This window comes from Aquarana catesbeiana, linkage group LG07 (genome assembly GCF_042186555.1).
Source record: "Aquarana catesbeiana isolate 2022-GZ linkage group LG07, ASM4218655v1, whole genome shotgun sequence".
Taxonomy (NCBI): Eukaryota; Metazoa; Chordata; class Amphibia; order Anura; family Ranidae; genus Aquarana; species Aquarana catesbeiana.
The window spans coordinates 215633116-215651569 of NC_133330.1; the positions used below are offsets into that span (position 1 = coordinate 215633116).

Genomic DNA, 18454 nt, shown 5'->3' on the forward strand with positions numbered 1-18454 from the left:
CTGACAGGCCCCCCCCCCCCCCAACCACGCCTACAACCCACCTACCCACTTGAGTACAGCAGAAAAACAGCACTGACTTTATCTGTCTACACCCTGAAAATGAAAAAAGTTCCCCTGCTCCCACCTCCTGGGACCTTCTGTTAACCTGATGGGTCCTAGGGAAATTTAATTTAAGCCCTGGTAGGCAAGTAGGAGTGAGGGTGTGGTCTAGTAAAATTAATTTATTAATTTAGGCAGAAATTAACAATATAGCTGCACTGGGCCCCACCTGTTTAGCTGATGGGGCCTGGGCCCAGTACAACAGGACTGGTTGTACTGGCTTATTAGTGGCCCTGGCTCTGATTGATGCTCTTTTACTTCTGGGGAAATTATATTTTAATAGCTGGTGTGATTTATTTGATGATTTTTTTTTGGTGTATGTGTGTGTTTGTTCTTTTAACTCTTTGAGGGAACGTAAGTACACTTGCACTCATTACCCTGGGAGGGAGCAGGTATCTGGTTGCGCCCTTATCCTAAAGAATGTTTTCAGATTCCAACAGAAGTCCCCTGCATTCCCCCAGCTCCTTTTTAGGGCACACATAGGTGAGTAAGAGATCCTTGTCCCATTCAGACAAATTTGTTCTTTGCAAAGGGGGGGGGGGGCTTACCACACCTTTCTTGCAGGGTACTCTCCAATATTGAAAGAATTGTGGCCTGGAAGGGTTGGATGTCTTCTGCCCTCAGAGCACCCAGGCTGCATGCCTGGATAAGGGTCTGGTTGTAATACTAAAGGGGAACCCCACGCTATACTTTTTTTTTTTTTTACTTTTATTACTACATACCCCCCACATCTGGGCTTTCTATGTGATATTGGTGGCAATACATTACCAACTTATAAACCAGCCCTGCACTAGTATATAATTTAACATTGTACAGAGTTGCATGCGTAATTATGTGTGCATTTCTGCTTCTAATTCATTGCACTAGAACAGCAGAATTTGAATCAAGCCTTTTAGAATCCAACCTGTAATGTTTGGGTCAAATTTAGCATTTTTCCAAACACAAACAGCAACTCTTCTGGGCACCTTAAAATGTTGTGGGGTTTGTATCATAAAAGAATGAAAGGTGGAGAGCCCTATATCTTGCATTCTATCAGTCTTCACCTATCTGTCTGCTGTATTTCTTGTCTTTGGTCTCTTTCTCCTATCCTGCTGCAGAACCCCCCCAGTGCTGAGCCATTAGTGCACAGTTTTTAGAAGGTAAACATAGAAGCTCACTAATTTTAGACACGTAGCAGATTCTCTAATTCACTAAATTTACCACCCAAAATAATTCCAAGGAATTATAATAGGTAATATGCTTTTCCCAATGGAGGTGTGAGAATAGGTATGACATTTGGCAGGCAAACTCCTACTTCTTATCCTGCTAACAACTGTTGCAATAATTTAATTTAAAAACATAAGATATTCAAAGGCAGCAGAAATTTAAATCTTAACATATATGTCTAAAAGAAGTGGGGGCAGCTGATTCAGCTGAGGCTCAATAAATACAATATTTTTATTTCCTTCATATTTATTACATCTTTTCAGGTCTGGTACATGGAAGGATTTACAACCAGCAAGATTGTACGTGAGTATAAGTCAATGGCAGATTTTGTCACTGGGGCAGAGTCAAGGACTTACACACTACCGGTGAAATGGGCCGGCACCAGCCACTTAGTGTATAATGGGTCACTGTACTTCAACAAGTACCAAAGCAACATCATTATTAAGTACAGCTTTAGCACGGGGAAGATTTTGTCCCAACGTAGTCTGGACAATGCTGGATTCAACAATGTCTATCCTTACACATGGGGTGGCTACTCTGACATTGATCTCATGGCTGATGAATTTGGGTTATGGGCTGTTTATGCTACCAACCAGAACGCTGGCAATATTGTTATCAGCCAATTACGGCAGGATACATTAGAGGTGTTAAAAAGCTGGAGTACAGGATATCCTAAGAGGAGTGCTGGAGAGTCCTTTATGATTTGTGGCACATTGTATGTCACCAACAACCATCTCACTGGGGCGAAGGTCTACTACTCATATTCTACCAAGTCCTCTACATATGAATATATGGACATCCCCTTTCATAATCAGTACTTTCACATATCTATGCTGGATTACAATGCTCGAGATCGTGCCCTGTATGCTTGGAACAATGGACATCAGGTGCTTTTTAATGTCACGCTTTTTCACATCATTAAAACGGACAGTGATGTGTGAAGTTCAACACAACCAGCCTTCCACCGAGGAGCCCTTGTTCATCTGTATATAGTTTTTTCTACTTTAGTCCATCCAGTTTGTCTACATCGTCTATGCTCACTCTAACGTGACATCTCACATGTATTAGCGGATAATCCTTCTGTTACAGCATATTTATTTTCTCTTCTGACATACCTATCTCAGTGGTCATGCAAAACTTAACAATCTGTTAAGTATAGCTTACAGATGTTTTATGGAAGGCAACTGGTTTTTATATTGATTTTTTAGCTGTATAGAGCACCAAACTAGAAGTGCATATAAGAACCTGTCTTTTCATAAAGTATATATTTGTAGCAATACCTAGTAGAGTATTGCAAAAAACAACAATGTAGTGGATAATGTGAGTTCAGGGGAGATGATGATACTGAAGAAACAGATGCAGAAGGAATGTACATCGCATCATTTACATGCTCAGTCCACAAAGGAAAACATGAAACCATATTTACACATATTTAAAAATCCAGGTTTTAAGATAAAGAGCCTAGTCGAAAAGATGCATTTCATATTTATAAAAGACATTTTTAAATACATAAAATAGGTCAGATTTATATGTGTAAGGTAATTCCCAAACAGTGGCTTATGTGTCTGTTTTAAATATTTTGGTATCTATCTGAAGAGCTGTTGCATTGTGCACTTTACAAAGTCAAGAAGAGAACAGTTAAGTTACAGAAATGTATTACAATTTTAATAACATTCATATTTAGTCTGTACCATAAAGAAAATAGATCACAAGCCCAGCCAGTTGAAATACAGTAGAGCATATGATAAACATATGTAAAGCAAAAGGTTACATTTTATGAAAGCTTCTCCCTTTGAATTTTCCTATTGGTCAGAAAGGCAAACCATCACAAAGCTAATGCCTTCAAATAATTGAAATATAGGGGTATTACATGTATGTACATGTAATTAAATTTGAGTTCACGCATTTTTTTGTTTGTTTTGAATAGAGAAGGATTATAACGTCTGCAAAGTTTTTATCGGTGTGCTCTTATTTGGAATTTTTTCCCTTATGGTCCAAACCAGACAAAAAGATTAAAAAATCAGACACATTTTCCATCTTTTCACTGTACTACACCACTCACCTTTCTCAGTCCCATTGGACAAAAAATTTCCGACCTGTACTGATGGCCAAAAAGCAAGCGAGAGTAGCTATCCCTAACTTAGAAATAAGCAGCAATAAGAACCTATAGGAGCGTCTACTTTGATATGAGATTTCTAGATTACCATGTTCTTGTTTTATCTGCAAATATAATAAATTAGGTCGAAAACAGAGAAGTGTCCATCAACTTCTACTTTTAACTCTTGCAGTTTTATACCAAAAGAAGATAAAAACATATGACAACCAGTTTTGCCTCACTGAAGAAACATTCCAAATTAAAAAAAAAGCACCCATATGTCCTCCCTTGACCAAAACACCTGCATACTATTTTTAAGTAACTCTAACTAATGCCATTAGATATATGAAATGCAACCAGTATTTATTTTCATTTCTTCTTTTTTTCAGTCTTTAGAAATAAAAGTTACTTTGACAAAAAATTATAATGACAGTGCACATATTTACATGTGTTTAGCTTACTCAAATCCACTTTTTTCCAAGCTAGACAAATTAATTTTTTCTAACATTTCAGTGTATCTGAGATCTCCCATCTATTTTATCAGTTTTGTTTCTCGCCTTTGAACTCATAAATCTCTTTTCAAGATGTGACCTTTCAAGTGATTTATAGCATAATAGGGGCTACACTACCCTCGATTATTCTTATGTTGCTTTTTGTACATCAAAATTTTATTTGCTTTTGCACTTCTTTGCATTGTGTACTGCTGTATAGTGTACAGTTAAACACATTTTCTCATAGCTTTTTTACAAGTCTGTTTTTCTCACTAGGTTTTAATATTAGATTAACATAACATTTGTCAACATGAAATCCAATTTGTCATTTAATTGCCCATCCTGCCATTGTATATATATATATATATATATATATATATATATATATATATATATATATATATATATATATATATATATACATAATGATCAGCGCAACTTCCTATAATTCAGTAATAACTGTGATAAATAAACTAATAGTGCTAAATAAATGTCCTTTCAACAAATGTATCAAAATGATGCAGCAAAATCCTGTGAGAGCAATTCTTGAAATAACTCTGATCGCTTTCTGTAAAAAGATGGACTCACAAAGCCTTAATGTCATTGTGTTTTAGGGACAGCCGACACCTCTGTAAAAGTAGAGAGATGTTTTTTTTTTTTAATTTTCTTAATTTTCACAATGGTACATGTCTTGGTGATATCTGGATTCCAGTGGAATTGTTTGGCAATAGCTTGCTTCCCTAAAAATTGAATAACAAGATTAGCATCTCATAGACTTCAATTGGGTTTGCCACAGATTTTCAAACTTCACACAAGGTTTGTGAAACTTTTCACAAACCAAACCCAGGCAGATTCCCTCATTGCTATTCTTCATCAGCTCTCTGTGTTTTATAAAGCAATTGAGGATCCAATGACTCATTCTTAGTCCTAAGACCTCTATAACATGTAAACAATCCAAGCATCACATTTTTCACTTAAAATAAGAGTAAGTGTGTTCTAATACCACAACTAGAAAAAAAATGAGCAGTGTTTTGTTTCTTTGAGAGATAAGTGTAATTCATTCCCAGGTGCTAGCAGAAACATAAAAGAGTAAATAAACTTGGACCTCCCTTTACTCCTTTATCATATCACTAAATACATTGCTGGCAAGTCTAATTATCTCTTAATTATTAAACCCTGGAGCCGCCTCCACTAATAAGTCATAACGATGGACAATTATTTGGTCTATTAATCACATCGACTCTAATAACGCATTGAGACTGTGAGAAAGTAACCAGCATGTGGTATTAATATTGTGACTGTGATAGAGATCTATCTGCACTAGGATTTTAAAATCTAGAAAGCTAGCTGATCTCTGTAAATTTGATGATAAATCTTTTTTTTTATGATAAATCAGCTTCCTTTTCTTTCATTTTGTGGCAAGATATAGTAATTAAGCAATCCATTTGGTATGCCTAAAGCAGACCTCAAGCAAACAAATAAAATGTGCAGTTGAAATCCATGTGTTTAACCTGATTTACCTGCAAAATATTTAGAATACAGTGTACTCAACTTTGTAGTTTATCTGTTCTTGTCATCCCATATACCAATGTAACAATCCTTCAAAGGAAGTTAACACCATTTATTTAATTTTCTATGTTACCTTATTCCATCCTACCTATTGCTGGAGAGGATCACCCTGTGCTGTTCTCTCCTGCTGCCAGCTGATTACTAAAAATTAGCAAATTTGCCTATGTTTGGAAAACGTACTACAAACCCTAATGACATCTATAGGGAGAAGCTGAATCTTAAAAAACGATTCTGACTGTTTCAAAGTCGTATAATAAGCAAGGGATTGTCAAATAAAGGACATAGGTGAGCATTGACATGGAGGACATGTATAATTAGAATTTTCTGGAAAAGTCAGAAATATTGTACAGACTCACTGCACAGTATGCAAGCAGTTTTACTAGGTCACAGTTTAAGAGGGAGAGACAAGGAAGGTGTTATCGTTAAATAAAAATATAAGTGTATTATTTCAAAGAGGACAGTCAGAAATATTGTAAGGACTCAATATGTATGTAAGCATTTTTACTAGGCTGCAAAGTAAGGTGGAGTCACCAGGCAGGTTTTATCATAAAATAAAAATTTAAGTGTGGTATCTCAGAGATGAAACCCAGAAAATTTGTATAGACTCAATGCATGCTATGTCTGCAGCTTTAGTAGGCCACAAGTTTAATGGGAGAGACCAGGCAGGTTGTATTGTGAAAAAAAATTGGAGTGTATTATTTCAGAGAAGACAACCTGAAATACTAAGTATTATTAAATACTATACAGACTCAGTGAGCAGTATATAGCCTAGGTAGGATGTATTACTAACTAAAAGTTGGTGTATAATTTCAGAGACAAAAGCCAGCAATATTATATAGACTCAAACAGTAAGTAAGCCTTTTTACAAGGCAGTAATGTAAGAGGGAGAAATCAGGTAGTTTTTCAGGAAATAAAGATTAGTGTGTAGTATTTCAGATACAATAGCTGGAAATTTTACAGACTCAATGCACACTATAGTGAACAACTGTAGTAGGCCCCACGTTCAGTGAGAGAGAGACCAGGTCAGTTTTTATCATGAGATAAAATGAGTGAGTATTATTTTAGAGACAATAGCCAGAAATATTGTACAAACCTGATGCACATTTTGTAAGCCTTTTTACCAAGCCACAATTTAAGAGAGAGAGGGACCAGACAGGTTTTATCAAGAAATAAAAATGAGTGTGTATTCAGACAAAAAAAATGAAATATTGTGTAGACCGCATAATATACCCACTGGCAGAAAGAAATGGCAGACATGCCCTACTTCTCAAAGGTGTGTCCTGGCCACTGTTTTGTCTTGTGGATGCAGAACCTGGTCATCCCCTAGTAGCTGCTCAAGAAGAATTTCTGCTCCTCCCTTTAGGACTCCCAGACATGATGAATACAGGGGATTGCCTAGCTTTAATAACAGCCATTGCAACAGAAGGGTTGAGGATGTAAGGCTTTGGTGTACTTAAGAATGTGGTGGTTTGGTGCATTATAATTGTATGCAGTGGTGTACTGCAAACAAATCAAAGCTTTTCCTGTGTCAAGAACTATTTCACACTGCTGACCATGAAATACAATAAAACATAGCTCCCTTAAAAACATAAAATCTACACCCCAATTCTAAAACATTCTAAACCCCAAAACCAAAACCCTAAAAACCTAAAACCCATCCTTATTTTTTAACCTAATAGAAAATAAAAGAGAAATAAGAAAATGTGAAATAAATGAAAAAAAAAAGGATAAAACTTCAAAGAAAAAAATAAAGAGCAACTGAAGTTGTCATTGACCCACACAAGAAAGACAATGTATAGGATTGTATACACAGGAGCACTGTTCAGCACTGTATAGTATATAAGCAACAGTCTCCCTGAAAACACTCTGTCAGCTCTCCCTATCTAAGCTCTCGCTGTCCCTAAGTCTCCAACACACTCTGACCAAAAGATGTTTGGAACCCTGACTTTTTTTAGAGAGGACTGATACATAAGAAAACCCTTATTATTGGCCCTTCTAAGTTACCTGACCACAGTTCAATGGCCAGGAAGGATATTATTGGTAAAGGGTTGCCATAGCGGCACATTCATTTGCTCTTTTTCTAAACTGTGAACAACATGAATTCAGGTGGCAAGTAAACTGCTTCTCTGCCTGGTGTAAAAAAAATAATAGGTTTTACTTTATTTTCTAACTTTTGATGCACCGTGTGCATTTTACTAACAGTACTAAACAGAGAATAGCATACATGAGGAAAATGAGAAGAGCCACCCCAATGCCAGAAAATACAGCTTTTTACACAACTGTTTCCAATTTCAGCCTGATTTCACATTTTATCTGAAGTGCAGGGTTTGATGGGATTTTAATATAAAGATTTTAGGCATTTACTTTAGCAGAATATAAAAATAAGTTCAATTATTTTTGATTGACCAAGTAACAGTTCTGAAGGCAGTGGCAGCCCATCCATAGAGGGCACACAGGTGTCACCCCCTATCCATTGTCCGCCACCTGATCTACATATCAGGGCACCGGACTACGTTTTCCAGTGCGGGTGGGAGTTTTTTTTAAGCACTTCATTAGAGCCAGAGGCTCTAATAGGCTTCAAAAAAGGGCAGACTAAGAGTGCAGAGCACTGCGCTCCAAGCTCACCCAGTTATGTGATGATAGCAAAAGAATTTTCGCTATTTTCACACTAAAGTTCCTCCCTGCCAATCAGGAGGCAGGTTGTGAGACCTGTTTCCCAATTGGCCAAAGCGTCAGGTGATCCTTTTGGATGCCTAGCGCTTAGGCAGAAGAGAGAGGAGATGCACGGTGGAGGAAACCGCTGGAGTAGCAGACAGCGGAGTCACTGCCCACACCCCCCCACCCCACAAGGACAATGCTGGAGGACACAACAGCCTGCCACCTAGATTGGGTAAGTGCCGGACTTCAGGCTGCCCAGGGTGGGGGGAGGTAGTGCTGCGCTGCCGGCCAGCCACCTGGGGGGATTGTTTGCTGCCACCCCCCCAAAAGAAAAACCCACCAGCCTCAGCTGTCTAAAGGGAATTTTTTATTGACATTTCATTTTACATTATTTTCCAGTTTTTAATAATAATGTTTGTGTAATTATTCATTTCATGTGCTTTAGTGTTTTATTGTATGTTGTTATATGTCTTATTATGTGCATTGCTAATCTTTTATTTGTTTTTCGGTACTCTATGTTCTCCTGGTTTTGCATTCATACTGCTCTATGACCCACTCTTCATCAGTGTGTGTCTTGTATATTTTCTCTGCTCTCTGTGGTGGTAACAGGCTAGTCTTTACAGAACTCCTTACAGTTCATAATGATGTTCTTACTACCAGTATGAACTATCTTAAAGAAGTCATTAATGATGCAGTGCAGCCCTGTGGTGAGAATTTCTACAAAGGCTTCTGCTACTAAGGAGCTTCTACTGATGGTCAGTTGACTTACTCATCTCCATTCGACCTGAGACTGAAGAACACTGCCTGAACCCTGGACTGCTGCATATCTACTTGATTAAACAGCATCAGTGAATTTCTATTTTTCAGAAATTTGGTCTGTGAAGGAAAACTGCCCAATTGTATTCTAATGAATGACTTCAAATATGGACAAGAGACGGCTCTACCACATTTGTATTCAGTCTTGTAGAAGAATATGTGATATGTGAAAAAAAATGATCTGAAACACTGAGGTTGTTTCTATGTACATTACAATAAAGTGGCGTTGTATTAAAACTAAAAACGAAAGTTAAATAAAAAAGGGGAGTGTCTACAAATGTTTGGACGGTGAGAAGTTCCTACAGATTTAATCAAGAACCATTTCATGATGTGTGACACGAAACCTAGGGCCATAGTGGGCACAGTTGAACTGAACCTTTTTTGCCTTATTCTGTTGTACTAACATCAGTGTAAAGGAACCATGCCTACCATTCTCAAGCATAAATTGTTTTTAAATTTCCCAATTTGATTGTGATATGTTTCGTGATATTTGCTAGTTAAGCGTTTAACCATATCACTGCTGGAGGATAGAGTATTTGGTATCATACAATATATGCATAGAAAGTAACTAACATTGTACATCAAATAGGCTTGCAAACATTCATGTAGGCCCAAATGTGTGCCTATGTGTTTATGTATAAGCCCAGCTCAAGCTTCATATTTTCACATTGCATTACTTACCCTGCGCAGTTTCTGTTTGAAAATGTAGCTCACGGAGTCCTTCTTCCTGGTCAGGGGTTTTCATCATCATAGCACCAGTGTCAGTGACCATTACCACTGCAGTCTGCAGCTAACAAAGCCTGCATAGTAACAACCATTTCAACCTCTGTATTCTTTTCACAGGTTTGCAGCTGCAAACAAGCAAAATATGTATACAGTAAAAGGCTGCTGAGCCTAATCTTTCAAAATTTAGTTTTTACAGCTGATTGGACTCAAGGCTATGCAGTCCCCAAATGGTGGTTGTGGGGTTTATTTAATAAAGGCAAAATTACTGTTCACGTTGCAAAAGAATTCTTCCCAGAACTTAGTGAATGAAGTGAAACTCTGTTGTCTTTGATTGTCCAATCACAGTTCTTTTTCCTAGCACATGATTACGTATTCTTTGCAAAGTGAAATTTCGCCGCATTCACTAAGAGCTGTGTAAAATTCCCTTGCAAAGTACAACTCCCCTTTTACTTTTAGTAAATCAACCCCTATGTCAATAGAATGTGAACATCTGGTGCAGCAGTTCTCCTCCCATGAGAAGTTAACTTTAAAGACATTTTTTGGTACTGAATTTTAAAATGTCCTACTCATTTTACTTAATCCTGGCACAGCAAGCATGAGGGCAGTGCTGGCAATTCAAGATCATTCATGCTATAGCTGGGCTTTCAAGTATTACAATACTTATACATACTTTCATAATAGGAATAACAATGTGCGTTGAGAAACTACAAATGAGCACTTCACATTGTATCATTTTTAGAGGAGTGCAAAACCACAAAAACAACACTCGGGTCACAAGATACCTTAATTATATAATCTGCTTCACAGCTTTCACAACAGCAAAGGATGAAAGGGATTTTTGCACTTTTGATGCCCCACAGAGAACTGTTGTCATTAGAAGAGAACAAGAAGACCTGGACAGCCGCACACCGGAATGGATAAATCCGTCTTTTTATTCAAAATACAGGATCATGGGGTACACAAAACACGACTGTGGGGTGGTACAAAAGTAGCTGATGCGTTTCGCACTTACACCAAGTGCTTACTCATGAGTAAGTACTTGGTGTAAGTGTGAAACGCGTCAACTATTTTTGTATAGGTGTGCGGCTGTCCAGGTCTTCTTGTTCTCATCTACTTGCATCAGCATTTAGCCAGCACCTGGGCGTCTTCTCTTCCTGGAGGTAATGAGACACAAGCACTCTGGTTTAAGCCCCTCTTTGAGCGGAGGATTCTACATCATCTTGTTTAATTTCAGAACTGTTGTCATGTTAGAATTACAGTAGCTTTTATGAATATAATAAAAAGGGGGGGGGGCACAAAAATGCACATTAGAACATTTTGTTAAGTGTGACTATTATAGATTCAGCAATTGATATAACATCTGATAATATGCATATACTACTGTTATCCTGAATTCCATTGAGTGTATATTTAGGAAAGATTGTATGTATGTTCAGAAAACATTAATATTCTGTATCCTGTATACTGTACACACATATTTACCATTGTAAACCCCAGTAGGTCTTTATATGGAACAACAAAACTTAGCATTACATTTTCAACCTTGCTGAAAGAAAACTAGGAATTGCCTGTAACCGACTTTGCTTGAGAATCTCTTTTCCTGTATTAATGCAATTAGTGGTATAGAATACAGACTCTGTAAAGTGATATATACATAATTTGCTGTCAGTTATACATAAATAGGGAGTTATATTTATTTCCTAAATAGAATCATTAAGTATGTACTCCATCTCCAAAAAATGCCAAAACTAATTTAAATAGCTTCTACAAGCATAGGGAGAAACAAAGCTCAGTATGCAGAGAGCGATACAATGAAAAGACAAAGACTCTGAAACAAAATCAATAGAATTTGTATTCTATGCTCATCTGTACTTTTAGCTGCAGTATTTAAATAGGTGATGCAGGTCTTGTTACAGATGAAAAGCTGATCGGTTCTAAAGGCAAAGAGCAGTACATGTAGGATTTTGATGCATTTATAACTTCTTGAAAGATGCTATGGATTAAATATTAGTGTTTTTCTCTCACTGGGATTTAAGATTCCTTTGAAGAATCAAATTCTTTGAACATCACTCAAATCTTCATTTTTTAACGTAATGTTTTATTAACAGGTTTTTATGTTTAGTATATTTGTATTTATGTGTGAGGAACATTTTTACATATAATATATGCGTAAAAAACATTACAATGACATACAGAAGAATGCACATTTTATGTATAATATTTATTACAAAACAGAAAGGCAGGAAAGTCAATATGTTGACCAGTAAAAATAACATAAGTTGTAACCAAAAAAATTACGAAAAGGTCAATAATATCTCTTCATGGAGGAACCTTCCGTATTTACTAAACACATGCAGAAGCCTGGGCCTGTGATAAACTGAAATACATAGGTTAAAAAGTGGTTGTGAACCCTTATTTTATACCCAGTGAAGCGACTGGCCTCAGGTGATACACAGAGATGAAACAAATCCTCCTACATAAGTTGTACCTGTACATCTGCAGTCTTCTCTACACCCAGAAGTTCAGAATTTATTAAAGCTTGCCTGAGCTGACAGAAACAAAAGGGGTGGAGAGCTGAAATTACACTCTGCAGAGCTCAGTGAGGAGAGGTCTAAGAGCTGATTGGAGGGAAGGGACGCCCTCTTCACATACAGGAACAGAGCTTAGGCTGTCAGTCAGCTGGAGATCCCTCTGCTGTCATATTTTTTCTCTTGGTGTCAGAAGTGATGTCAGAAGCAGATGAATGAAGCAGCAGACAGAAATTACACTTAGTGCTCTTAATTGAGACAAGTACACACTATAGAAGGATATTCTTTGTTCATATTTCATGTCTGAGGTTTACAACCCCATATTATGTCACACTCACCTAGGTCCTGGTGAGATTACCCAGCTTTCCCACAGTTTAAGCAGTGGCCATCAATGTAAGGGGGCACTGAGAACTAATAATCAATGCAAGTGGGGCACTGAGTGCTGAACACCACTGTAAGGGGAAAATTGAGAACTGACAACTAATGTAAGGGAGCACTAGGAACTGCCCACTAATGTAAGGAGCATACGGACCACACAGTCCTGACTACTAAACATCTATCTACAATGTTGTATGTTATGCAGTACTTACTGCTGTACCCTATGGTATGTTGTACAGTACACAGACCTGACCACTGCACTGTTTACGCTATGTTGTACATTACATAGCTATGATTACTCATTGAATATGCAATATTGTATGTTGCATACTCCTGAATGCTATACTCATTATGCTATAGAGACCTGACCACTGCACTGTGTACACTGGGGATTATTTACTAAGGATGGAGAGTGCAAAATCTGGTGCAACTCTGCATAGAAACCAATCAACTTCCAGGTTTTTTGCCAAAGCTTAATTGAACAAGCTGAGGTTAGAAGCTGATTGGCTACCATGCACAGCTGCACCAGATTGTGAGTGCACCAGTTTTAGTAAATCTCCCCCACTGTGTTGTACATTCTACAGTTTTGACTGCTCCGCTTTATAGGCTAAGTTATATCTTGCATAATCATGATCACTGAAGTCTATACACTACATTGTTCCTCATAAAATCTTGAATGCTGCACTGTATACCCTATGTTGCACTTTAAACACTCCCTACCAAGGTGTTCATTGTCTCAACAGTTGCGGGTTGAAAAGTAGTTCTCAACTATTTAAATGAAGATCTTCTTTAAGGTAGAATCAAGTGAAGGTTTAGTGATATGTCTATATACTGTGTGTAGAAAAGCAGTATACAATAATATAGTAATGTATAGTAATGCATATTTTGTGGGTTCAAGTACTATGGAATATACAGTATGTGCATTATATGCAGCAAATATGCTTAGTAAGTAGGCACAATCTGGCCGTAGATCAACTTGTGTACAACCAGCTAGCACATACATGGAGCAACTGCCCGCTGAGACCACCGCCTGTGGAAGGGAATTCCACATCCTTGCCGCTCTTACAGTAAAGAACCCTCTACATAATTTAAGGTTAAACCTCTTTTCTTCTAATTTTAATGAGTGGCCGTGAGTCTTGTTAAACTCCCTTCTGCAAAAAAGTTTTATCCCTGTTGTGGGGTCACCAGTATGGTATTTGTATATTAAAATCATATCCCCTCTCAAGCGTCTCTTCTCCAGAGAGAATAAGTTCAGTGCTCGCAACCTTTCCTCGTAACTAATATCCTCCAGACCCTTTATTAGCTTTGTTGCCCTTCTTTGTACTCGCTCCATTTCCAGTACATCCTTTCTGAGGACTGGTGCCCAGAACTGGACAGCATACTCTAGGTGTGGTCGGACCAGAGTCTTGTAGAGTGGGAGAATTATCATTTTATCTCTGGAGTTGATCCCCTTTTTAATGCATGCCAATATTCTGTTTGCTTTGTTAGCAGCAGCTTGGCATTGCATGCCATTGCTGAGCCTATCATCTACTAGGACCCCCAGGTCCTTTTCCATCCTAGATTCCCCCAGAGGTTCTCCCCCCAGTGTATAGATTGCATTCATATTTTCGCCACCCAAATGCATTATTTTACATTTTTCTACATTTAACTTTATTTGCCATGTAGTTACCCACCCAATTAATTTGGTCAGATCTTTTTGCAAGGTTTCCACATCCTGCAGAGAAGTTATTGCCCTGCTTAGCTTAGTATTGTCTGCAAATACAGAGATTGAACTGTTTACCCCATCCTCCAGGTCGTTTATGAACAAATTAAATAGGATTGGTCCCAGCACAGAACCCTGGGGGACCCCACTACCCACCCCTGACCATTCCGAGTACTCCCCATTTATCACCACCCTCTGAACTTGCCCTTGTAGCCAGTTTTCAATCCATGTACTCACCCTATGCCAACGGACCATATTTTGTACAGTAAACGTTTATGGAGAACTGTGTCAAATGCTTTTGCAAAATCCAGAAACACCACGTCTACGGGCCTTCCTTTATCTAGATGGCAACTCATCTTCTCATAGAAGGTTAATAGATTGGTTTGGCAAAAACGATTCTTCATGAATCCATGCTGATTACTGCTAATGATACCGTTCTCATTACTAAAATCTTGTATATAGTTCCTTATCATCCCCTCCAAGAGTTTACATGCTATTGATGTTAGGCTAACTGGTCTGTAATTCCCAGGGATGTATTTTGACCCCTTTTTAAATATTGGTACTACATTGGCTTTTCTCCAATCAGCTGGTACCATTCCAGTCAGTAGACTGTCAGTAAAAATTAGGAACAATGGTCTGGCAAATACTTGACTGAGTTCCCTAAGTAGTAAGCAAGCCATCTGGTCCCGGTGATTTATTAATGTTAAGTTTCCCAAGTCTAATTTTAATTCTGTTCTCTGTTAACCATGGAGGTGCTTCCTGTGATGTGTCATGAGGATAAACACTGCAGTTTTGGTTACTGAAGCCCCCCCCGATTCCCTCGTGAAGACTGAGGAGAAGAATAAATTCAATACCTTGGCCATCTCCCCATCCTTTGTAACCAGACATCCTTCCTCAGTCTTTATGGGGATAATATGGTCTGTCCTCCCTTTTTTACTGTTTACATACTTAAAAAATGTCTTGGGATTTATTTTTGCTCTCCTCCGCTATGTGTCTTTCATGTTCTATCTTAGCCGTCCTTATTGCACCCTTACATTTCTTGTTGCATTTTTTATAAAGTCTGAATGCTGATGATGATCCCTCAACCTTGTATTTTTTGAAGGCCTTTTCCTTTGCTTTTATATGCATTTTTACATTGGAGTTAAGCTATCCAGGACTTTTGTTCGCTCTTTTAAATTTATTACCCAATGGGATGCATTGGCTAATGCCCTTATTTAATATGCTCTTAAAGCAAACCGATCTCTCCTCTGTGTGCTTTGTTCCTAAAATGTTATCCCTAATTTATGCCTTCTAGCAAGGCTCGTAGTTTAGGGAAGTTGTCTCTTTTCAAAATCAGTGTTTGTATTCCCCTTATGTTTCCTATTTGTGTGATTTATACTGAAGCCAATTGACCTGTGATCGCTGTTACCTAAATTGCCCGTGTATTTCCACATCCTTGATCAGGTCTGTATTGTTGGTAATCAGTAGATCCAGTAACGCTTTATTTCTAGTTGGTGCGTCTACCATCTGACCCATAAAATTGTCCTGTAAGACATTTAGGACCTGGCGAACCTTAGATGAATGCATGGTTCCCTCCGCCCAGTCTATGTCTGGATAGTTAAAATCCCCCATTATGATAACACTTCCCATCCTTGCTGCTAATCCAAATTGTGATAGGAGATCTGTCTCCCCTTCCTCCCTCAGGTTAGGGGGCCTATAGCATACACCCTGTATTATTTTCCCCTTAGCTTCATCCCTTTGGAGCTCCACCCATAAGGATTCCACCTCCTCCCTAGATCCCTTAGTGATGTCATCTCTCACATTCACTTGTACATTATTCTTGATATATAGGCATACCCCTCCCCCTTTTTTACCCTCTCTATACTTGCGATAAAGGGTATACCCTTGAATGTTTGCCAGTCAATCATGAGAGCTGTTGAACCAGGTCTCTGAAATTCCCACAAAATCCAAATTCTCCTCGTACAACAGTATCTCTAGTTCACCCATCTTGTCCGCCAGGCTCCTGGCATTGGTGAACATGCCACGTAGTTTAGACTGGTTGCATATTTTCCTCTTATTGGGTGATCCGAGATTGCAACTAGGACTTGCTACTATACTTACCTTGGGTTTATGTGCTTTGGTCAACCTACCACTAATGCCCCCAATACTACCCTCTGAAATATGTTCTGTGCTGACTATCTCTAGCTCTGGACCCTCCCCCCATTGCCTAGTTTTAAAACCCCTCTAACTTTTTGGACATCTTCATTCCCAGCTGATCTGCACCCTCTACACCAGCTCTTCAGAATCAGATGAATTTCGATCCATGTATGGCTAGCTTAAGTGTTGTTCACTTTGCATACCTCAATATGTGCAGATGACATAAGTAAACAGAAATTTTCTTTTCGCGTTATTGGATATTTGAGGTGAATATTCAGATAGTTTATTATGTAAAGTATTGCAACTACTTTAGTAAATTAGCCTAAAAGACTCAATATACTTGTAAGCATTTATAAGTACAGTTGAGTAAGTTTTTCGGTGTTTCCATGGCTTTCCATGCACTCAGATAATTAGAACATAATGGAAAGACAGATAAAGAAGGACAGGTTCATAAGGCTTTCCACATGCACCATCAAGTACTCATCCCCATGACTGGAAGATTACATTTCCAAGCTTACATCCATTTGCTTCACAAAATCAGGTTAGCAAGGATTTTGGAAATTAATAGATCATTTTGACAATGTTTTAGTTTCAATCACATTACTTTGTTGTTTTAAGCTTCTAAGGCCCATGTCTGGTTTTCTGTTTTTTAAAGCATATGTATAGACAAGGAATATGGAAGAGGTAAAACTCCTGTCAGGTTATACCCTCTCTCCAAAAGTAAGGGGATTTCCCCTCTTGTTCTTGAAACACGTGTCCCTAATGGAAGATTTTTACTCAAATGTTTTCTGGGGATCATTCTATCAATTTGGATTTCCTCTCACCTCCTTTTTTTTGGTGATAATGGTCACTTGTAAAAATAGAGGGGTTTTTCTCCCCAATGGGGACACAGAGAACAATAGCAATTTGAGAAAGGCTTTAACCCTTTCCTACTCTATTCAAAACTGAAAATAAAAAAGGTTAAGCCTAGAAATGCATGTCAATGCTATTTTACCAATGAGTGCCAAAAGGTGCTTTCCAAATGACACTGTTCTTGAGAGAGAAATGAAGTCTGCAATTGTCAATTTCCCATTCTGCAAAATTTTAGGTGTCTGGCTGTAATTCTGTCCCCTGCCTTCAGTACTCTCACCTAAAACAAGTATGTAGATAAGGACTTCTTACTTTCATCTGGCATTCCTGACCTGCACTCTGACATTCCTGACTTACACACTCGTCTGATGTCAATGACTCAAATCTTGATTTACTAAAGGCAAATAAACTGTACACTTTGCAAGGGAAATTGCCCCGGACATTAGTAATTGTGGTGAAGTTTCACTTTTCAGAGAATACAATATTAGGTGCGAAGAAAAAATGCAGAATTTTGCTGCATGATTGACTGATCGAGGTGCAGCAAGCAGCGCTTCAACTCATTCACTAAGCTCTCGATCAAATTTTCTTGCAAGATCAACTTCCCTTGCAAAGTGAACAGCCTATTTGCCTTTCATAATCAACCCGAGTGGATCAGTATAATAGCCAGGCAACAACATCCTTTTTCAAAAATGTCAACAATGATGTTTCCAATACCTTTTACTTTTAAAGGTTTCAGACAAAGTGCACTTATCCTTTTTTGCCCACCTTTACCTAACATAGAGTAACCCACCCTCCCCCACCTATGATGCCTGTAGTCCTTCCAACACGGTCAACTACAATGTTGTTAAGATCCATCCACAAAATTTTCTTTGCCCTGTTTAAATAAATCACCATGGCTTTCTATGGGACTGTCTTTCAAAGCAGTAGACAATCTGGAGGAAATCACATAGAAGTCTATTGGAATAAAATGTGCAGAAGAGGCCAGCAAACAAGGAATGTAAACAGTATTGCAAGCCGTGGTGGGATGGGTGTAAGTGCACACCTGGGTAGAATAAGGGTGGAGTACTTTATTTTAAGGTAAAAGTGAAGGGTGCACTTACTCTTTAAGACATTATTAAATATTTATAGTAAGTACCCGCAAACTTGCCACTAGAAAGTCACATATGCTTAGTCAGGTTTTCTAGCAAACTCTTCTCTGCAT

General features: G+C 38.2%; 1 protein-coding gene across 2 annotated transcripts in view; it reads left to right on the forward strand.

Annotated features, from left to right (window-relative positions):
* Positions 1–18141, forward strand: part of OLFM3 (olfactomedin 3) — a 395228-nt gene extending 377087 nt beyond the window's left edge. For both annotated transcript variants that reach the window (XM_073593019.1, XM_073593018.1), the window contains exon 6: positions 1569–18141. In XM_073593019.1, the coding sequence (XP_073449120.1) occupies positions 1569–2246 (678 nt within the window). In that variant the 3' untranslated portion in view covers positions 2247–18141. The remainder of the gene's footprint in view (positions 1–1568) is intronic.
* Positions 18142–18454: the final 313 nt, after the last annotated feature.